This window comes from Arachis ipaensis, chromosome B4 (assembly GCF_059453495.1).
Source record: "Arachis ipaensis isolate K30076 ecotype BB chromosome B4, ASM5945349v1, whole genome shotgun sequence".
Classification (NCBI taxonomy): Eukaryota; Viridiplantae; Streptophyta; class Magnoliopsida; order Fabales; family Fabaceae; genus Arachis; species Arachis ipaensis.
In genome coordinates, this window is record NC_142439.1 from 126,998,480 (window position 1) to 127,022,684 (window position 24,205).

A 24,205-nucleotide genomic window follows, 5' to 3' on the forward strand; every position below is an offset into this window, starting at 1 on the left:
ATGGCACATGCAAATAATAAGGGTAAAGTTTGTGTCACTGGAGGCACAGGTTTTCTTGGTTCATGGCTCGTCAAAACACTCCTTGAGGATGGTTACACTGTTAACACCACTGTTAGATTTGATCCAAGTAAGTAAGCTTTCAATTAATTTTCATGATATATATATATGACATATTATATTTATATCGTAATTTAAATTTCTCTAATTAATTACCAAACATCAGTTTAAGATTTTATAAAGAGATCGAACAGAAACAGTTCCATCGCAACAACATATGTGCAGATGCACCAATGCTAGTTGTACTTTATTTATTTCATTTTTTTGGTCATAATTGTACTTTATGATCTGATATTATCATAAAATTATTTATCTAAAAATATCAGTTTATTAGATAAAAAATAAAGAAAAGTATAAAAAATATTTTTTAGTTAACCAATGTTAATTAATTTTATGATTTAAGTTTATAATTTAAAATTTTTAATTTAAGATAAATAAAATATTTGAAAACCAAGTTGATTTTGTTTAAAAAAATTTAATTTTTTAACTTCCTAAAAATATATATATATATATATATATATATATATATATATATATATTAAAATATAAAATATATATTAAAATTGAGTTAAGCGTAAATTTATATATCTAACAAGACTGTGGGCAGATGCAGAAAAGAAGAGAGACATAAGCTTCCTCACAAAGCTATCAAAAGCATCAGAAAAGCTAAAAGTGTTCAATGCAGATTTAAGCAAGCCAGAGAGTTTCAACGAAGCAATTGAAGGTTGCATGGGGGTATTCCACGTGGCATCACCAATAGACTTTGCAGTGAAGGAGGCCGAAGAAACAGTGACAAAGAGAAGCATTGATGGAGCCTTAGGGATCCTAAAAGCATGCAAGAATTCAAAGACAGTGAAGAGGGTGGTTTACACTTCAAGTGGCTCAGCTGTTTGCTGCAAAGAAGAATCTGAGGAGGAGGAGGAGGATGGTTTTGATGAGAGTAGTTGGAGTGATGTTGAGTTTCTTAGGAAATTCAAGCCGTTTTGTTGGTCCTATGCGGTTTCAAAGACATTGACGGAGAAAGCTATGCTTCAGTTTGGAGAAAACAATGCTTTGGAAGTTGTCTCTTTGATTGCTCCTCTTATTGTTGGACCATTCATCTCTCCAAAGCTTCCTGATTCAGTTGAGAAAGGACTTGTTCTGGTGTTAGGTAAATATATTTAATACTTATACTTACTAATTTTGATAAGTTAATACTTAGAATATTCGCGGTGCCATTTAATTCGGTTATTTAAGAAAAAGCTATTTGATCAAATTGTTTATTATAATTTAGATTTGGTTTGATTCGATTTTTATATTAAAATCAATTGAACTAAATTATACCAATTAAAATTGATTTAGTTTGGTTCATTTTGGTTTTTTCAATTAATTTATTCAGACCAAACTAAATGTAAAGTTTAGAATTCGAGACAAGATACATTATATGCAATTAGAACATCAATATTTAAATGTCACTTCTAAATCACAACTTGCAATTGAATGCAATGCATCTTGAAAATAAAAGAGATGTTAAAAGAACATAATATTCAATATCATGTAATACATCATCAATAGTAAGAAAACTTGTGTTGTCAAAATACATATTCCATACCTAATCAAAGCTGGATAATACCAAAGAATCATTGCCAAATTGTTAGAAAATAACCTACATAAATATAGGAAAGAAAAAGTAATAACTCCTAAAACATAACATTACTAAGAAGATTATGAGAAAGAGATATTCAGTAACAAAAAAGGGAGCTAAATACAAATTAAAGCATAGAAAAATATATTTAAATATGTTGTATGCAGCAAAGTAACAGTAATAATTATCATAAGTCTACATATTTTATTACCTCCGTTACATGGAATATGTCATTACATAAATTAGATAGACTTAAAATTAACTTTTGTCATAATAGAATTTGAGAAAGTAGAAGATATATAAACAATGAGCTCTTCACGTTAATCGTCACTGAAGAAATCTGATCTCATGAGGAGATAAAAAGATACAACAGATACAAAAATAACATGAACAATAAAGAATTCCCTGCAATATAAAATGTTGTTGTTCAAGCAAAAGTATCAATTATTGAACAAATCTATAAACTAAAATCATAACGCAAAGAAATTTTACCCGTTATTCCATTCTATTTTTTTATTGCTCAATTTGACATATTTCATGAATAACGGAGAACTCATAATAACTATCAATCTATAAATTAAACAAAATAGGTTGAATAGATGAGCAGAAATACAACAAAATAAAATTATTAGCAATTTCAAAAAATCAACCATAAATACACTGAACAAATAATTGAAAAACATAAGCTGAAACACAACAAAATAAAATTATTAACAATTTTAAAAAAATAAAAAATAAATATATTGAACAACAATCAGCAAAATAATAAGAGAGAGTGGAAGTTGGAGTGTGGAAGGTGGGAAGAGGAAGGAGTTCTACGCTGAGAGTGAGAGTCAGAGTGAGAGAGGGTGGCGTTAGGTTATTTGGGGCCTAGGGTGTTGATTTTGGTAGGGTTTTTATGTGAATAAGTTCGATTCGGTTAGGATTTTAGTGTTAAAATTGAAAACCAAATTGAACTGCAGAAAAAATAGCAAAATGTTATTTTTTAATTTTTTCAGTTTTTTATTTTTAATTTTTTTTTATTTATTTGGTCAATTTTATTCCATTCATATCGATTTTGAACACCTCTATTAATATTATTACAGTAATTCAATTTACATACTTATTTTAGATAATTATTTATATAGTCGACCACATAAAAAAAAATTATTTTTACTAAAATGAGTAGTATTATATGATTGGAATAATTTTATACTCATAAAACATTTAAATTAAATTTTACATACTTATTATTATTATTAATATTAATTATTAACATGATTATTAATTTATTCTTTTATTTATTAAATATATATAAAAATAATAAATAAGTAACTAATCAAAACAGTAAAGTATTTATACTGTAATTAAGAAATAATTATTCTAAAATGGTTATTTTAAAAAATTTTAGACTCAACTTTTACTTTGAATTTTAATTTACACAATATTTAACCATTAAAATTGTGTCATATAATAGATCCTTCTTTTCTTTCTAGCTCTCTTGCAACATCATTTTTAAATTTTTTTTTTATCTTCCTTTAAGCTTAATAATAGTATATAGGAAAAATAACTATTTATATCTATGAGCTTAATGCTGACATACAAAAATTACCTATAAAAAAAAAAGAAAATTAGTGTTATATTTATAAAAAAATAAAGTTTGTAGGGTTAATGTTCAAATTCGTCTCTGAAAGATCACGCGATCTTTATTTTCGTCCTCGAATGATTTTTTTTAATCAAATTAGTTCCTGAAAGATAAACTGTTAGTCAAATTAGTCCTTTCGTTAGTTGGATGATGACGTGTCACGTTAAGTGCCATGTGGCATGATGACGTGACACGCCACGTGACAGGTCAGTGACACGTGTCACTTAACATGTAAAAAATTTTTTTATTAGTCAAAATAGTCATTGAAAGTCTAGACGTAAGTCATTTTCATCCCTCAAATTTTAAAAATTAGTCAAACTAGTCCTTATATATATTTTTTTAATTTTTCTTCATAATATTAAATTTGAAATATTTTTTGATACTACTAATTTTAATAGAAATGTAATTGACAAACAAAACATTAGTAATTGTATCTTTTCTTCTTAAAAAATTTTTTCAATAAAATTATCTCTCTCTTTTAATTCTTCTCAAAATATCTCTTATTTTTTTCTATTCTAAAATCTTTTTCTTATTGCATTTTGGTGGAATATATATATATATATATATATATATATATATATACTCAAAATTAAAATGTATGTATTTATTAACCTAAACAAAGTTATATGCTCAAAATCAAAATTTATATACCTAAACAAAATTATACCATTATTTTTTTCTACTATATCTTTTTTTTTTCCATTACGGTATTACTTACATATAGGATGTAATGATAGTGATACTTAGAGTCAAAATTTAAGAAGATTCACAAATTTTGCTTCAATTCCTATATAAACTGGTAGTGATAAACCAGTTTTTCAATTATTGAGTTTTACTATATAAATTAAATAATAATAAAAATTATAATTTTAAAAAATATAAAAGATTTAAAATTTAAAATAATTACTATATTATTTAGTAAAATTTAAAATATTAAATTTTTAAATATATAATCAATAATAATTTGATAAACTCATTTAAATAAAAAAATTCACATAAAAAATTACAATTTGAAAATATAAAATTTTAAAATACAAATGACAAAATAACTTTATAAAAATTTTATTATTTTATGTAAAGAGAATTTTGTTTATTAAGGTTTAAAAAATAATATTAAAATTAGTAATATAAAAAATATTATAAATTTAATATTATAAAAAAAATATAAGGACTAGTTTGACTAATTTTTAAAATTTAAGGGATAAAAATGACTTACGTCTGGACTTACAAAGACTATTTTGACTAATAAAAAACTTTTTTACATGTCAAGTGACACGTGGCATACTGACCTGCCACGTGGCGTGCCACGTCATCATGCCATGTAGCACTTAACGTGACACGTCATTATCTAACTGACGGAAGGACTAATTTGACTAATAATTTATCTTTTAGGGACTAATTTGATTAAAAAAATTATTTGGGCACAAAAATAAAGATCGTGTGATCTTTTAGAGGCGAATTTGAACATTAACCCAAAATGTGTATGACAAAAATATTTAAATCTTATATTTTTATTGATTTTTTAAAAAAGTTCCTAAAATTTTTTCACCATCTGTCTTCAACCTCAACCCTGTCACTAAAAAAATTCCATTACCACCTTATTAACGGCGACAAACAATGCAAGCATGACCGACTCTCTTCTTGAGAGAGCAAGATCTTCCACCCAGCCAGTAAAAAAGAACCAAGCTCACTTGCCTCCATAGTCATCTTCTTCTTCCTTTGACTATTCCATTCTCCCTTCAAACCCTTAAAGAACTCAACAACCTGAGCCTCATTCTCTAATCCCACCGTCCTCTTCTTCACCTCTTCTAAAACCCTCATCCTCTTCCTTCTTCTTCGGTGGATGCTACTATTACAATCGCCATCGAATTCTCGTTCTTCAGCTACTATTACAAAAAGCCATAGTATAATTTTTTGGGTATATACAAATCGATGTTTTGATCATAGAAGATGAAGTATATATCCATAAAAGATACTAAAATGTGGTTTGATGGATTAATAATAAATAATAGATAATAGATAAAATATATTATTATTGATATATATGAAGTTTTTTAATTTGTTTTAGAAATTTAGTTTGATGTTAATTATTTGAATTGAAGGTCCATCATATGGCGCTCATCACTTAGATTTAGTTTGGTAAATGAAATTAAAAGTAGTTTTCAATAAACACAAACAATAACAATTGCGATTGGTAAAATAGTTTTTAAAATTTAAAAATACTATAATAAACATAAATGCAAGCATTAAATTTGAAAATTAGTTAACATATGAGGTTATATTAGACTTCTAAATTTTGAAAAATACAAGTCAACTTTAAAAATTTCTATTTTAGGTGCTTTTAAAAATTATCCGATCTTTTAAAAGTTGCAAGCACAAACACATAGTCTTTTACTTTTTTTTAATTTAAAAGCTGTAAGTACAAGCACATAATCATTTTGATTTACTAAATACAAAATAAGGAGTTTGTGCTTTTAAAAAATACAAATACCTCTTCAAAAAATTTTACCAAATCAAGTCTTAGTTATGGTTATAGTTATATTTTATTAATGTAATTTTTTAATTTAATAATTTAATAATATATTTTTAATTTATATTTTTAAATATTATTAATTAATTATTAGCTAAAAATAATAAATTTTACCGACTCTCTGTTATTCTTTATTTTTTAATTATGAGCTAGGTATATATATGTAACAGTGGTATTATTTGGCTCCGTTTATTTAATTTGTTTCCCAAATAGTTTGATTTTAATTATTTAAAGGTCCATCATATGATCACCCTCACTTAATTGTGGTGATAGTTTATAGTTATATTAAAAAATACTATGTGTACATAAAAAATTAATTATTATATATTTATATATTTATATGTATAATCAAATTTATTTTTATGTGTATTTTATATTTTAATAATATTTTATATTAATAATTAATTTTAGTCATTAATTTTAATACACACTTAATATGATGGTAATTGTATTTTATAGTTATGAGCTAGGTATGCAATAATGGTATTATTTGGTTAGATGATTTTTTTTTGGTTCTATGTTTAATTTGAATTTTTCTGTTCATTGTTGCTATATGCTCGGTTACGGTGGTGTTTGTATGGTTTAGAGTGGCATTTTCTTTGCCTTTTGTATTATATCCCCTTCGACCTTTTCTTTTTTGTTTCTTTCTTTTAAGAATCCTTGTCTTATAACAACTAGCAAAAGTTTTCTCTAAGAATCAAGCATATTTTAAGCATGGAATATTATACTACTGTTTTTTCTGTTTTTTTTTCTAATAATTAATGAGTTTTGTTACGGAATTAACTAAGAGGGTAGCTAACTAGAGTTAATTAATTAAAAAATAAATCTATTATAATTTTTTTTATTATTATCTTAATTTTTAAAATTTTAAAATTAAAAATAAAAAAATTAATTCAAATTGACTCATATTATAATTGGTTCTTTAGATTTTTTGTTAAATATAGATGAATTAATAGTACTTAAAGCTAATAAGTTCCTTATTATAATACGTACAAAGTTCTTATTGAAAGAAACTAATTAATGTTATTTAATTTGCAGGTAAGAAGGATAAAATTGGGATTACACGTTTCCACATGGCGCATGTTGATGATGTAGTTAGAGCACATATATTCTTGCTTGAGCACCCTAACCCTAAAGGGAGATATATTTGCTCACCATTTTCCATAGATATTCAAGAAATGGCTAAAATTCTTTCAGCCATGTACCCAGAATTTGAAATACCAGCAACACAGTGAGTTCGCTATATATATATATATATATATATATATATATATATATATATATATATATATATATATATATATATATATATATATATTAAAACGTCAAAAATTAAAAATGATAAATTTTAAATATTTAGAAAGACATTTAGAATGCTATATTATTATTATTAATTAATAGTTTAATTTTAATATATACTGATAATGTACGTAAAATATTTTGATTAACAATGTATGTTTAATCAAAATTATTTTTATAGGTGATCATGATATATAGATACAGAAATAAAATAAAATGATATTGTTAAACTAATACATTTGATGTAATTTGAATTGATTTGGTTGTGCAGTGAGCTGAAGGAAATTAAGGGGTTCAAGCTTCCACGTCTAATCTCAAACAAACTCATGGATGCTGGATTTGAGTTCAAGAATAGCATTGAGGATATGTTTAAGGATGCAATTGAATGCTGCGTGGATAAGGGATTTCTTTGAGATCTCTAGTTCTCTACTAAAGCCATTAATTAATAAGTTAAGAAAAGAATAATAACTTCACTATCTAAGACAATGACTAAAACTCTAAAAGTGGTTTAATAAGCAATAATTCATAGAAGATGGCAAATGTATAAATGTTTAATCATCTGAACCCTAGGTGTGAGACATACTATAAATTATTATGCCGTATCGCATATATATGTGTGTGATGTTATATGTAAAATTCTTTTTATTAACTAACTTCAACTAATTTAATCCAACCGCAACTAAAAATATTCTCAAGAATACACGTGTACACACGCTTTACTTCAATACTCAGCAACCTTTTCAATTTTCATTTACTTAAAACCAAAACCATTCATCTACTAATTCCAAATAAAATATTCAAAATTCAAAATCGTTCAAAATCGAAAAATTTTCCACACACTCAAAATCTTCTCATATCAACAATCTCAAACCCTAAGCAAAGAGACTCAACATTAGAACACAAAAACTCAATTATTTGTTTGCTCAGGTTTATTATTTTTATGCTGTGGTGTATTATTTATGTGTTGTTACCTATTATTTCTCAACCAGTTCAATGTCTTCTACTTTTTACTCGCAAAGACATATAATTAAGAGGAATGAACATAAAAGGACAATATTAATGAAGTGGAGATTATTTACATGTAGACTGCTTGAGAAGACTAAATTTGAGTGCAGCTTAGCTTGATCATCATATATAGTGTGTTATTAATGCCTACAATCAATGTTTCTGTAACGACCTAACGCTATCCTAACTCTTCCATTTCTGTGGTCTATTATTTGCGTTGTTGTCTATAAGTGCTACGTAACCAAAATATATTAATTAATAATTAACCAAATTTTTATTGAGGTCACATATGAGTTTAATTAGAATATTAGATATAATTTATTCTGTTTTTAAACCCAAATTCACAATAAACGCGTGTATAACAACATCTATAACTAAAGAAATAATAAATGCACCGTTATCCTCAAATTTATGGTAATTATTGTGCTTGTAATCAATCAAATATGCTATATTTTTTCTTCCACATTCAAATTGAAAATCACATCTAATCCGTTGCTCAACTCTGGCCCACAACCATTATAATCTCGAACCTGGTATAGCTGGCAGATATACTCTCCCCAACAACCTCCCCACTCAGGCCAGTACCATCCTAACAAATCCGGATGAATAACAAACCTTAGACCCCGTCAAACCTGCAACAAAGATACGAATAACAAATCTGATCCATATAACAAATTACTCAAACAACTCACTATAAAGACCCATAAACTATTGATCTAAAGGTACGCAATTCATTCTAGTTTCTACTCTGAACTCTCTCACACTCATACTTACTTGAGCGTTGGAGTCCCTTTACAGGTATCCAACGCCGCCTCCCCACAAGAAGACAACGTTCCCCACTCTTTACTCCAAGGAAAGCTGATGCGTAAGCATTTTTCCTATTTTTTCCTAGTGAATTTGCATTTAAATTGTTAAGTTTTATCAAGAATTAACTATCTTTTAGCTACTATGGATGCTACTTTGAGTCTTGTGCAATTCTGTTTATTTTAGGTAGCATTCAGCTGGATTTGATGGAGTTTCTACAGCACAAGAATTAAAGGAGACGCGTGCGCGTACCTGACGCGTGCGCGTGATTTGGAGTTTTCCATGGCGATGCGTGCGCGTACCTGACGCGTACGCGTGACACGTGAAGAAGACCATCGACGCGTACGCGTGACTGACGCGTACGCATGACGTCCGTCACATGCAGAAAACGCTGATTCCTGTTAATTCAAATTTAAACTTAAATTTTAAATAGGAAAAGATATTAATTTTAGTTTTAGAAAGATAGATTTTAAATTAATTAGGATTAGATATAAAAGGGGAATTAGTTAACTTTTCGTTGGACCTCAGCCCAATTTACAATCCTTACTTTCTCTCTGAACTATGAGCAACTAAACCTCCACTCTTAAGGTTAGGAGCTCTGTCTATTGTATAGATTGATTTTATTATTTTTCTATTTTAATTCATGTATTGACTTATATTTAAGAATTGTCTTCGTTCTTTATTTTATAAATTTGGGTAGAACGGAAGTATGACCCTCTTTCTAATTGAGTTCTTGTAAAACTTGGAAAAGCTGTTTACTTGAATAACAGCTTGAAAACAATTTCTCCTAAATTTTAATTATCTGGATTTAACGGGATACGTGACATATAATCCTCTTTTATTTGGGTAATTAGAGTTTTTGTGGCATAATAAACTAGAATTAAGCTCCACCTTCTAATTGGAATTAATTGACCAAGAAATTGGCGTTTGATGAATTTTAGAGGAGACTAGAAAGGTCTAAGGAATTAGGGTCTAGTCACATATAGTTTGCCATGAATTAAATCTTACATAATTAAAATAAATTAATAAGAAAAGTCAATCTAGAAAATAAATAACTTTGAAACCTTAACTGTTTCTCCATATTTTATTCCCAACTTATTTACTTGCCTTTCTTTAATATTCTTGCTATTGTTTAATGTCTTTGAACTCTCAAACATTATTTTTTGTTTGCCTAACTAAGTAAATCATTTAACCATTGTTGCTTAGTCCATCAATCCTCGTGGGATCGACCCTCACTCACCTGAGGTATTACTTGGTACGACCTGGTGTACTTGCCGGTTAGTTTGTGGTTATAAAATTCCGCACCAAGTTTTTGACGCCGTTGCTGGGGAATTGATAGTGATTAACAACTATAAGTTGTTTGATTGCTTAGATTAGGCGTTTTAGTTTTGATTTTTTTTTAATTTTTGCTTAGTATTTTCGAAATTTTTTTTATAAATAAATAGCACCAATATTTTTCCTTAATTTCTGAAATTAAGTTTGGTGTCATCTAGTTAATTTTATTTTAATTTCCTTGTTTATTTTCCCTTTTAATTTTTGAATTTTCTGTCTAATTTCAGTTATCATTTTCGAAATTTATTTATTTATTTTATTTAGTATTTTTATTTTATTATTTTACACAGGTTACTTCACAGGGACTTCTCTGCACTCTGACATAGAGAATCCCATCTTTTCTTGTCTTCTGTTTGTTTATGCGCAGGAACAGAGACAAGGAACATCTCTTAGACTTTGATTCTGAACCTGAAAGAACTCTCAGGCAGCGTTTGCAACAAGCAAGACTTTGCAAGGCTGCAGAATTCACTATGGATCACAATAATGCTGTTAATGCCAATGTGGCAAATCCGAATGGGAATGAAGAACAAAGGAGAGTGTTTGGCTCTTACTCTACTCCTACTGCAGATCTTTATGGAAAAAGTATTGTGGTGCCTCCTATAGCTGCGAACAACTTTGAGTTGAAGCCACAATTGGTCATCCTGGTGCAACAAAACTGCCAGTATCATGGTCTGCCCCACGAAGACCCAAATCAATTTATTTCTAACTTTCTGCAGATTTGTGCACTACTACATTTTAGACTTTTAGTAACATTTACCTTGTAATATTTATTAAAATGTTAGTAATTATCTTAAAATTAAATATTAAATAACATTTATACTCAAATGTTTTAATTTTTTGAAAAACTTATAAAAAAGTGTTGCCTATTCTCAACTTAGATCCCAAAATCCAAATACGCGTTTTCGTTCTCATTGTCAGTTCCTTATTCTTGCTACTAGTGCTCTGAAATGGTGAAACCACCTCTCCATCCTCTTCAATTTCTTGCTCCACCTCTTCAATTTGTGGCTCCCATCGTCGATCTCATGGTTCTCAAATGGAAACCACAAATCGCCTGCTCTACCTGAATCTGCCTCTTCATTCTCTCATTCGCTACTATCATGGAAGTCGCCGCCATCATCACCGCCATTGTGATGATAGGCAAGGATATCTCGAATTTAATCTAAAATTCCTGCTCTAAGATCTGAATTGGAAACTCTCGAGGTATGTAAATCTTAAACTTATTACTTCTCTTATCTTTCCCTAAAGTAGTAATTGCATGAGAAATGAAAATAGTAACTTCTGCAGATCGATAGTAACTAATTAATTGTATTTCTCACTCAACTGATTGAAATTTCTCATGATCTGCAATTAAAATTACTCATTTCGATTTACAATTGAAAAACGATATATAGTTACTCACAGGTAACATTTTTTACGAAAGTTCTTCGTGCTTTTGGGAGTGCATTTAAGGTGTTTGAAGAAATGCCTTAAAGAACATTATATTACTATATATCTTATATCTTATAACTTTTCAACAGTGTGTTTATTTGTTTTGACCCATATCAATTTAACCCCAACCAAATGTGCCCTCATTGTATTCGGATAATTGTAAATTCTCTTGTGAAGATAATAATTCAAACTTAAATAAAGATGCAAAACATTAAGAACAATTTTTTGGAGCAACTGTCGAAATCCAACTTCTAAAGGAAATAGATGGTTACTGCCTTAGCCAACTATTTATTTGGTTAACTTATGCTTTGTATTTGTATTTGATTCTAAGGCTTACTCTTTTGAATGGAAGCCATGTGCAGGTCAATACCATTGCAGGTCAATACCATAAGGAAAAAAAAATTATAGCAGCTAACTAGGTAAAGTAACAAAGTTAATGAGATCTTAGTATGGCCTTTGTTTTAAGATTTTATCAACTTTAGTTAGACATAATTTATTCTAATGTCTGCTATAAAATATTTTTTAAGATTAATAATTAGTTTTAGAAGACTCATTCGTATATTTTAATAAGATTAAATTCTCATATGAAAGATTAGATGACATAAAAAAAAAAAGAAGACAAATATACACATAAAAAATTACATGAAAAATAGAATTATACATAAATTATTTAATGAGTCAAACATACACATAAATTATATGCTCCGTTGATCACGTCTATTAGAAGTGCATGTGTTACGTTTTCTTCCACCTGTCAATGGACACAAAACTTGTGTACAATATGTGTCCACCACTAGAAATTTGCCTCACCAAAATAGAGACAAAATACACATCTCTATGATGTTTGTGTAACTATATATCCTTTATAAACTTGTATCTCACAAAAGAAACATACATGTGCCATGGCGTCTTATATTTGTAGTGAACATGGATAGCTACATTTGATCTCATTAACTAATATTTATTTGGTTTTTTGGGGGGTTGCATAGTAAGTAGAAATAACTGAATCTCATACAAGTTTTCAGATGCCTATTAGTTCAAAGAAGTGAAGTTCTTCAAATAAGTTTCTTGAGCTGCAAATTTAATTAAAATCATGGCTTGTTTTGTTGAGTTGAATTTTAAAGGTTTTTCGCGTATCAAGTTATTGAAGGAGGTGAGGCGCAGTTAAATGCTGGATCTCTTTCATGTGAGTACTCATGGTCTTTTGTTTTTGTTTTCTTCATATGATACCTTTCATTACTTTTTACCCCTTTTTGTTTTGACTTATTATTTTGAGCCTTACGGTTTACTGGGTTATTGTCATTTTTGCCTTCAATTGTCTCAGCCATAAGCATCCAAGGTACCATGACACAATCATGGAAAAGTTCTCTAAAGGTATTGAACAGCTCTTTGAATGTATATTCAATACTGGATGACAATTTTTGAGCTTCTATTTTGTCTTCTTGAAGGAAGGAGTGACTTGCCAGTTCTCTTTGGATGGGATTATGATATTCTAATATTTAATTTTTTAAGAACTAATTGTTGGATCTCATTTTGTTTTGCATCATGTTACCCTTCTAGCATTTTCTTTTATTTCCTCCTCTTAAAAATATCTAATTTTCTAACTTCAGACACTGCAACATCGGGTCAGGTCCTTATTCTTGAGTGGAATATCATAGGAGTTTGCACCAAGTATAACAGCCCCTAATTGTAACTGCTGAGGATATGTGTGTTAGAGAGAATGCGACAGACGAGTTGTGATGTGTTTGTGCTGTAATATAGTTTTGGAATGGACCTCTGTTTCATGTCTTGTTTCTCAAATGCAAGATGTGCCTTGGAAGTCCTTTTTCCAAAGCCCTGCTATATGGGCAATGATATATGCTCACTTCTGTGGTAGCTGGGGTCACTACACTTGACTATCATGGCTCCTAACATATTTTAGGTACCCTTTGATAATTTAATTATCCACTTGTTGCTACTTTTTGCTTTTCTTCATTGCAATCCAACTGATGAGAAAATTGGTTAACACTTACACAATTTTGTTCTTTCATATACTGTGTTTTAACGCATTGTTTATTGCTGACCAGATGTTGATAATCACTGACAGCCATTTGGCCATCTTTTTTAGTTTTAGAATTATTTATAGGTTTGACCCAATGGAAAATCTAATTCTAGTCCAATGGAAATAATTTAAAAAATTTTTATTTAAAAAATAGAAGAATAATTGAAAGTCTAGGATGTGATTTGTATCTGAGTTTCGCTCTTGCAGTTTATGATTGTTTCTCAAATTATTCAGGCATTGCTTAACAAGTGGTCACCAAGATCCTATCCACGTCTAAGATTGTCACATAAAGTCAGTGACTCAACATCTTCTATGTCAGGTATATATTATTTAGAAACTTAAAATTTTGTTCATTGAAAACCTGGGATGGAAAATTGGCTTTGGAGTGCCTACAGGACTAATGTTCATATCTGCTCTGTTTCATCATCGGTTCGCCATTGTATGTTAAAGTTAAACCAAGGAGCAGCTTACTTACTAGCTTTGTTCAAGTGGTTGTCGTCGCCATGAAGAATCAGAAACTCTATTCCTGATTCAAACTTTGATCAATATTATCAAGGCAATGATAAAGAGCTGGTGTTTTCAACGGATAACCTAAGGTATTTTATTGATAATTTTTTTCTTCATAATTTCTCTTCTTTTCATTTCACGGTGAATGCTTCTTTCATTAAAGAAGATGTAAATTTTGTCTGCATTCGATTAACTTTTTTTATTATATATTGATTAATGAAATCTTTTGCTAACATCTTCAAAGGCAATTTGTTAGTGCCTTAAGTAAAGGATCATTTTGACTTTTGAGATTGCAGCCAAATTCAAATTAGTCCTCAATATTTCAAAAATAGCAATTCATTCCTTGAAGTTAAACTTTCTAATTTATGACTAGGATAAAAAGTCAAACCGAATCACACAAACCGTAATTTTAAGTAAATATTTGAGTCCTTAAGTGAAGTTATCCAGGCATATTTTGAAAAGTTTTATTATCTCATCATTATACAATTTCTTGTCGAAGTTTTATATACTTTTGCTCAAAATTCATTAACCCCATTTATAAGCCTTTAATAAGAATAACCAAATAGTTTTCATTTATTTTTAAGATTAATTATAAAGATGTCAGATTGTTTTCATTGTATTCCCCGTTTCATGATTTTAGAAGTGATACGACTTACAAGATTTTTTTATTTCATTGTTTCCTTTAGAAAAATCTGAAACCATTTAGCTAAATGAAAACAAGTTGGCATTCTTTAGTAAGAGTGCATATAAGAGAGATATCATTCAATTCAGGTCCTAGAATTCCAAGTACATTACAGTGAATAGTTTTCCTCACATTTATGTGACCTTTCTATCTGATCTTGTATGAAATAATCTAGTTGTGGCTGCGAAAGCTGAGGAAGTCACATATGTACTTAGAACTTAAAAGTAACTTGCATACTTCATTCATGAATATAAACTTAACTTCATGTTTTGATTTAAGGATAATCTCAATGATTATTCAATTATTTGTTGGTGATATGAAATGAGTTGCCTTGCATGCCAAGCTGACAAACTTAAAACTTTGTTTCAGGAATTAGGGGTGTCCATGGATCGGATCATATCCGCAGATCCGCGGTAAATATCCGCATCCGATCCGAAAATTGCGGATACGATCCGATCCGCAAATTGATCGGATCCGATCCGCACCATTTGCGGATCGGATCGCGGATATTTGCTCTACATCCGCATATCCGATCCGCGGATCCGCAGATCCGCACTATAATAATTAAAAAATAAATAAATATATATGTTTGGTATTATATTTACTTGTTTGTATGTTTTAGTTAGTAATTATTATTCATATATTGTATTATTTTATTTTTGTTATTTAGAGAGAGTTTGATTAAAAATATTTTAGGAATAAATAAGTTTAAAAGTATGAAAGAAATATTTTTATCGAAATATTTTTACATAGAAATATGATTAAAAAGAGAAGGTTTAATTATGCGGATATATTCGATATCCGATCCGACCCGATCCGCAAATGTGCGGATCGGATCCGGCACTAAAAAGTGCGGATATCATATCCGATCCGATCCGATAGAAATTGTGCGGATCGGATCGAATTTTCGGCCATATCCGATCCGATCTGATCCGCGGACACCCCTATCAGGAATTGCTACATAGGAAGATCGTTATGATGATACGAACTTGTAGGCGAGGATAATCCGGTGAAGCAGGTGAATTATGAATTTTGTGCACCGCTGCTGTTGTTACTGTATTTCGGTTTAAGACATAAGATGTTTGGTTTATCTAGAGCTAACTTGTAGTGCCTGTTTTGAGGATTCAGTCAGATATAGAGATAGAACTTACATGGGGGAATGTTAAAGAGGAGAGAGTGGTCAGAGATAGAAAAGCTTTCTTGCTGCACAGTCAATTTGTTGATACCTCGATATTCATGGCCATCAAGGCAATACAGCATGTCATGGAATCCAATATAAAGACTGAATCAAATTCTCCAAGTTCAATTCTGCATGAAGAGCGCGTAGGAGACTTGTCAGTTGTTGTCAAATGCGATATTCGCAATGGAAATAGAGTTTAAGTGCTATAAGTATTTTTTTCTCATTTTATTTGCATCATGAAGCAAACTTATACAATAATTATTAATTAATAAAAGAGTCTATAAAAATTTTATTTTGTGAATTTGTGAATTTAATGAAATATTTTATGTTGTAGTAATTAATTTTAGTATATTTATATTGTGTATAATATAAAATAAAAAATAGTATAATATAACTAAAAAAATATTACTAAAGATCTTTTGTAATATTTTTTAAGTGTTACAAAAAATATTTACAGTAACATTTTTCTAAGTGTTATAAAAAATATCTATGGTAATATTTTCTAAATGTTACATAAAATATCTATCGTAATATTTTTTAAGTGTTACAAAAAATATCTATGATAATATTTTTTTAAGTGTTGCAAAAACTATCTATTGTAACATTTCTCTAAGTGTTACTAAGAAATATCTACTATAACATTTCTCAAAATATTACTATAGAATATCTTTTGTAATATTTTTACTAAATGTTATTAAATCTTTAGAAAAATATTAGTAAAACTCTTTAGTAACATAGGGTATATTTAACATTTGTTAAAATGTTACTAATATACATAGGTAACATTTTAATATAATTTGGTAACATTTTTTAAATGTTAGTAAAAGTCAATTATGTAGTAGTGGTGATACTGTGAAGACAAATGGAGTGAACCCAGAGGTGTACAAACTCATGCTCTTTCTGTTTGCTCTGAGGGATGGAGCAAAGCTATGGCTAGATTCCCAACCCAAGGAGAGTTTGGATACTTGGGACAAGTTTGTTACTAAGTTTCTTACTAAATTTTTCCCAGCAAAGAAGCTGACTAAGCTTAGGGTGGAGGTTCAAACATTCAGGCAGAAGGATGGTGAAACTCTTTATGAAGCTTGGGAGAGATACAAGCTATTGACTAGGCAATGTCCTCCGGACATGTTCTTCAAATGGACCCAACTATATATCTTTTATGAAGGCTTGGGTGAAATGTCCAAGATGTGCTTAGATAATTCTGCAGGTGGTTCATTGCACAAGAAGAAGACACCGGAGGAGACTATTGAGCTAATTGAATTGGTTGCTAGCAACCAATATTTATACTCATCTAACAGGAATCCTGTGAACTCTGAGACTCCTTAGAAGAAGGGTGTTATGGAAGTAGAAGCTTTTAATGCTCTTTTTGCTCAAAATAAGCTTATGTCTCAGCAAATAAGTCTACTTACTCAATAGATGGGTGGCATGCAAGTCTCAGCTATCAACACCCAAAACTCACCTCAGGAAGTCTCTTATGACAAGACAGGTAATTTTGTACAAAATGAGAATTATGATTATGCTCAATCTTTTTCTGAATAGGTCAATTACATGGGGAGTGTTTCTAGAAATCCCAACAATGATCCCTATTCACAGACCTACAATCAGGGGTGGAGAAATCACCCAAATTTTGGGTGGAGGGACCAACCTCAGAAACCTCAGAATTTCAACAATAATTCTCAGGGAGGCTTCCAACAGAAAAATCACAATAAACGCCAATTTTTATCTCATCAACAACAACCACCTCCGCAGGCAAATTCTAAATCCCAAGAAGATTCTAATTGGGAGATGATGAGGAGTTTTGTGCAGGAAACCATAGCATCAATCAAGAATTTGGAGATTCAGATGGGTCAAATAGCCACAAGAGTTAATGAAATTGATCAGAGGACCACTAATAGCCTTTCTGGTAACACAATTTCAAATCCAAGAGAGGAATGCAAGGCTATCACCTTGATAAGTGGACAAGTGAAAAGTATAGAAGCACAAGTTAATGAGGAGCCCGTTGAAAAAAAAGATTGCAAGGTTATTCAATTGAGAAGTGGTAAAATAGCTGGCTCTGAGACCAAGGTCAATGAAGAGTTAGTTGAAAAATAAGCTTCAGATGAGAAGAAGGAAGAAATAGAGCACGTCTCTCCAAAACGTGCAGACAACCCATTTCCAGACTCTCTTGACACTTATCCTACACTGCCAAAGGCTCCTGAGTACAAGCCTAAAATGCCATATCCTCAGAGACTTCAAAAGGAGACCAAGGACAAGTAGTTTTCAAAGTTCTTGGAAGTCTTCAGAAAGTTACAAATCAATATTCCTTTTGCTGAGATTTTGGAACAAATGCCTCTTTATGTCAAGTTCATGAAGGAGTTTTTGTCAAAGAAGAAGCCTTTAAAAGGAGATGAGACAGTGGTCCTGACTAAGGAATGTAGTGCCATAATTTAGAATAACTTGCCAAGGAAGATGCCAGATCCAGGGAGCTTCCAAATTCCATGCACCATTGGGAGCACAACCTTTGAGAAAGCATTATGTGATCTGGGAGCAAGCATCAATTTAATGCCCTTGTCTGTGATGAAGAAGCTGCAAATCCTAGAGGCACAACCCACAGGGATAGCATTACAGATGGCAGACAAATCTATGAAGCCTGCATATGGATTAGTGGAAAATATCTTGGTCAAAGTGGGTAAGTTCTTCCTCCAAGCAGATTTTGTGATTCTTGACACAATGGAAGATGAGAATGCCTCTATAATCCTAGGAAGAACTTTCCTAGTCACTGGAAGAGCTCTAATTGATGTAGAAGTTGGTGAAATAGTGCTCAGAGTGCATAATGAGCAACTGGTCTTTCATGTCTTCAAAGATATACATTCAGCAGGTAAAGAAGAGAGGTGCATGCAGACTGAGCTTATTGATCCAAACCTTCAAGAACCCCCTGATGATGCACAGTAGAAATTGTAGCTCAAACCTCCTTTAGTGACAACCAATAAAATCCCTCCTGATATCAAACCTAAGTTTAGTGTCGGGAATGCATCATCCACCAAGGAGGAGGTTCCCAAAAAGAAGAAAATACCAGGGGATGAAAAAACAAAAAGATTCCCACTGAAGGTTTCTCCCCAGGAATGAAGGTGGTGTTGACTAGCAATCCAGTGTGGATTTATACAGTAAACAGAATCCTCTCTCTGGAGCATATTGAGCTAATTTATGGAGACACAGGAAAGAAGTTCAAAGTAAGGGGTGAAGAGCTGAGCCCCTATGATCCTCCTCCTTAGAGGAGCTGACCGTCAAGCTAGTGACAGTAAAGAAGCGCTTGTCGGGAGGTAACCCGATAATTTCGTATCCTTAGTCATCTTTCGTAGTAGTAGTTTTCTTACTTCTTTGATTTTTATTGAGTTTTTACTGTTTTTCTGATCATGCAGCTATTTTAGAACAGGAACCGAATACTTCAGGCGACAAAAAAAAAAGAGAGAGCACACGATGCGCAAGCGTCATTGACGCGTACGCGTCATATGTGTGTGCGTGAAAAATAAAATTTAACAGAGAGTTGAGCAGGAGTGGGGCTAGAATTGTGCTGGGCGCATAAGCCGCATCATGCATACGCGTACCTCACGCGTGCGCGTCGTTTGTGCAAATGGCCACCCACGCATGCGTGTCCCTGACGCGTACGCGTGACCCTGCAAATCGGCGTCAATGAATGTTTGGGCAGAGAGTTGTGCTGGCTTGGGGATGGAATTGTGCTAGAGGTACAAACTTGATCACGCGTACGCGTCCCTGACGCGTGCGCGTCCTTTCCCCTAATTGCCATCCACGCGTGCGCGTGCATGACGCGCGCGCGTCATATGAAAATTTTGGTTCCCAGGCCACGCGAACAGAGAGTTGTGCGTGCGCGCGGCCGCCTTCGCACGATTCGCACAAACTAAATCCATGCGTATACGTCGCTTGAAATTAGTGCGATGCACGCGTACGCGTCCCTTACGCGTACGCGTCGCATGCAACACCCAAATTAAACCCCTCAGCGCCTGATTTCAAATCATCCACCCCCCATCCTAATTCTCTCTTGTTCTTTTATCTTTTTATTCTTCTTTCATCTTACTATTTGTTTTTGTTTTCAGTTTTTCTTTGCTTGAGGATAAGCAAACCTTTAAGTTTGGTGTTGTCGCTACGCTTATGGCTTTTCTGCTTATTTTAATAGCACCAAAGGGAGATGAATGTTCTTCATGGAGGAATGAGATGGCCACTAGCATAACTGAGGTGGTTGAGTTCCTTTCATTCTATTTCTCTTTCGTTCTTATTTTGTTGTTTTCTGTTTTCTGTTGCTTTGATTGCGTGCATGGTCTTTAGTACTTTCAGTTCTTAGAATTAGTTTCATTATGTTTTTTGTCTCATGAACCACTCACTGAACTTGAATCTAAAAAGAAAAAGAAAAATAAGTGATATATTGCATGAGAAATTGAGTTTATATTGAAGAGTAGTCTTATTCACTTAAATGTGGTGGTATTTTCTGTGATTCTGAATGCATGATATGAACAGTGCATATTTAAATTTGAATCAAAGAATGTTGATGTACAAAGAACAGGGATTTAGAGAATTATTATGACTTCTCTGAAATAAACAAAAATTTAATCATTGAAGCAAAAGAAACAGCATTGAAAAAAAAAGATATAAAAGCAAGGTCCAAGGCTCTGAGCATCAATGACTAGGGAGGTCAGACATGATTAAAAGCTCAAAGAGTTGTTTCCCTCGTTATATGCTTGTGGTGTTCTTGTGTCAAGTAATTCTTGAGACAAAACATTTAGAGTCGAGATCAATTGCAATTAGCAGAGTATGCCAAAGGCTTTGAGCACCACTGTCTGGGAGTCAGAACTTAAAGAGAATTCCCCAGTTAAGTGCTTCTGGTGTTTCTGTGTCAAGTAAAACTTGAGACAAAACATTTAAAGTCACGGCTAGGCTCAAGGTGCAAAGCACAAAATAAAAGAAAAAATTGCTGTGTTCAAGGGTTAAATTGAGTTACAAAAGATCAGAGAATTCATAATATTATCCGGATTCTAATTCCGAATGACAGTGACATCCTTTTGATTCAAAGGAGAGTGAGATGCCAAAACTATTCAGGATTGCAGTTGTAAACCTCACTATAAGAAGAGACATGATCTTAATCGAACTCTCATTCTCGTGCAAATTCACATTTTAAGCTTATATTAATTTGGTCAATTCAAGTTTGGTGTTGTGATGCGTGAGCATCTTTCCTATTTTTCCTAGTGAATTTGCATTTAAATTGTTAAGTTTTATCAAGAATTAACTATTTTTTAGCCACTATGGATGCTACTTTGAGTCTTGAGCAATTCTATTTATTTTAGGTAGCATTCGGCTGGATTTGATGGAGTTTCTGCAGCACAAGAATTAAAGGAGATGACAGCGAGGAGCGACGCGTGTGCGTACCTGACGCGTGCGCGTGATTTGGAGTTTTCCATGGCGACGTGTGCGTGTACCTGATGCATACGCGTGACACGCGAAGAAGACCATCGACGCGTACGCGTGACTGACGCGTACGCGTGACGTCCGTCACATGCAGAAAACGCTGATTCCTGTTAATTCAAATTTAAACTTAAATTTTAAATAGGAAAAGATATTAATTTTAGTTTTAGAAAGATAGATTTTAAATTAATTAGGATTATATATAAAAGGGAAATTAGTTAACTTTTCATTGGACCTTAGCCCAATTTACAATCCTTACTTTCTCTCTGAACCATGAGCAACTAAACCTCCACTGTTAAGGTTAGAAGCTCTGTCTATTGTATGGATTGATTTTATTATTTTTCTATTTTAATTCATGTATTGACTTATATTTAAGAATTGTCTTCGTTCTTTATTTTATGAATTTGGGTAGAACGGAAGTATGACCCTCTTTCTAATTGAGTTCTTGTAAAACTTGGAAAAGCTGTTTACTTGAATAACAGCTTGAAAACAATTTCTCCTAAATTTTAATTATCTGGATTTAACGGGATACGTGACATATAATCCTCTTTTATTTGGGTAATTAGAGTTTTTGTGGCATAATAAACTAGAATTAAGCTTCACCTTCTAATTGGAATTAATTGACCAAGAAATTAGCGTTTGATGAATTTTAGAGGAGACTAGAAAGGTCTAAGGAATTAGGGTCTAGTCACATATAGTTTGCCATGAATTAAATCTTACATAATTAAAATAAATTAATAAGAAAAGTCAATCTGGAAAATAAATAACTCTGAAGCCTTAACTGTTTCTCCATATTTTATTCCCAACTTATTTACTTGCCTTTCTTTAATATTCTTGCTATTATTTAATGTCTTTGAACTCTCAAACATTATTTTCTGTTTGCCTAACTAAGTAAATCATTTAACTATTGTTGCTTAGTCCATCAATCCTCGTGGGATCGACCCTCACTCACCTGAGGTATTACTTGGTACGACCCGTGCACTTGCCGGTTAGTTTGTGGTTATAAAGTTCCGCACCAAAAGCCAGTTCAAGCATTAGCAGAACGAGTTATACCTCGGAGCTCACTTTCACACAGGAACATTTGGCGCCCACCGTGGGGCTCAAATCTCTCTAACCCCACTTTTTTTTATTCTGTATATCTCTTCATTTCCTTTTGCAGGGCACAAGAGATGGCGGACGAGCACAGTCACGCTCCCTCCATCAATCAGGCGGAGATCTTGGCAATCAATGAGGCCTTCAGGGCCAAAAATCAAAGAACGGCCAAACTCCTACGACAGATGGAGCATGAGCACAGCAAAGGAGAGCACAAAAATTCTGAAAACAAGGACGACAATGACGAGCACACCTCGGAAACTAAACACACCATCCCAAAGACCACAAAAACAACCACCAAAAGAACCAACCCCTTCACAAAAGAAGTTATGAACTTTGAAATGCCTAAAAACTTCACCTTACCTTCAACCCTCAAACCCTACCAAGGAATAGGATACCCGAATGTCCACGTCACCAAGTTCCACGCTATGATGTTCATGAATAAGGAGTCTGACCCGATCTTATGCCGAACCTTTCCAACCTTCCTGGACGGAGCCGCCTTAATCTGGTTCTCCAACCTACCCAAAGGCTCCATCTCAAACTTCGATGAACTGGCCGACCAGTTCGTCAATCATTTCGCCGCATCCAAAATATATGTCCACAATTTCGATTACCTGAGCACCATCAAACAAGGACCGAACGAAAGCCTGAAAGACTACATGACTAGATTTACTGAAGCAACCAACGAAATACCCAACCTAAACCCTGAAGTACACCTCCACGCCCTAAAAAGTGGCCTCCGACCAGGGAAATTCCAGGAGTCCATAGTGGTTGCGAAACCAAAAACCTTGGCCGAGTTTCGAGAAAAGGCAACGAATCAGATCAAAATCAAAGAATTCCGAGCACTGCGAAGAGCGGAAAAACCTACCACAAATAGGGAAGAAGAAAGACGAAACAGACACCCAACCGGCAGAACAGAGCAGAGATCATTCAGATTAACTCCTAAGTTCGATAGCTATACCCCCCTTAACACAAAAAGGGAGGATATTATAAAGGACATACTACACTCAAAGATCATCAAACCCCCAAACAGAGCTGGTACATACCAGGACCAGCGACATGTGGAGAGATCAAAGTATTGTGCCTTCCACCAAAAGTACGGTCATACCACAAACGACTGCGTAATAGCAAAGGACGTCCTTGAGAAGCTGGCCCGCTAGGGACTGCTCGACAAATACATTGACACCCGAGGACGAAGGCGGAATGCGGAAGACCTCGGCCAACAACCCAAAGCAACTGAAAATTCCCGAGACAAAGGGAAGAAGGTAGACAGCGATGTCAATCCACCATGTAGGATAATAAACTGCATTTCTGGTGGTTTTGCAGGTGGCGGATGTACAAACTCGGCACAAAAAAGGTCATACCGAGCTATGATGACGATGACAGAATCCACCCCATCCCAACCCGTTGACAAGGACAAGCCAGAAATTTCATTCGTCCCCAAAGACTATAAAGCAAACGATCGAAGCTTAGATGACCCGGTTGTCATCACAGCACAAGTCGGGGAACCATTAGTAAAGAAGATCCTAATGGACCCAGAAAGCAGCGC

At 32.4% G+C, this 24,205-nt stretch overlaps 2 protein-coding genes, 1 long non-coding RNA gene and 1 other non-coding gene across 7 annotated transcripts; 3 read left to right on the forward strand and 1 right to left on the reverse strand.

Moving 5' to 3' along the window:
• LOC107638006 (vestitone reductase-like) lies at positions 1-7,664 on the forward strand. The gene is made up of 4 exons (XM_088485142.1): positions 1-127; positions 665-1,207; positions 6,874-7,066; positions 7,406-7,664. The coding sequence occupies exons 1-4, from the start codon at positions 1-3 to the stop codon at positions 7,545-7,547; spliced, it is 1,005 nt and encodes a 334-aa protein (XP_088341268.1). The 3' UTR covers positions 7,548-7,664.
• Positions 7,665-11,132: 3,468 nt separating this feature from the next.
• LOC110268619 (uncharacterized) lies at positions 11,133-16,384 on the forward strand. 4 transcript variants are annotated; one of them, XR_015880721.1, is made up of 9 exons: positions 11,133-11,475; positions 12,066-12,122; positions 12,828-12,889; positions 13,028-13,077; positions 13,314-13,624; positions 13,979-14,063; positions 14,195-14,340; positions 15,303-15,951; positions 16,062-16,384. It is a non-coding gene; the product is annotated as an uncharacterized LOC110268619 (long non-coding RNA). The 4 variants fall into 4 exon arrangements; XR_015880723.1 differs by having other exon boundaries at positions 15,885-15,951; XR_015880724.1 differs by having other exon boundaries at positions 13,334-13,624.
• A 752-nt stretch (positions 16,385-17,136) lies between these two features.
• LOC148569139 (small nucleolar RNA R71) lies at positions 17,137-17,243 on the reverse strand. The gene has a single exon (XR_015882449.1). It is a non-coding gene; the product is annotated as a small nucleolar RNA R71 (small nucleolar RNA).
• A 5,490-nt stretch (positions 17,244-22,733) lies between these two features.
• LOC107636996 (uncharacterized) lies at positions 22,734-23,816 on the forward strand. The gene has a single exon (XM_016340456.1). It carries the CDS (start codon positions 22,734-22,736, stop codon positions 23,814-23,816), a length of 1,083 nt encoding a protein of 360 aa, XP_016195942.1.
• The last annotated feature ends 389 nt before the right edge of the window (positions 23,817-24,205 follow it).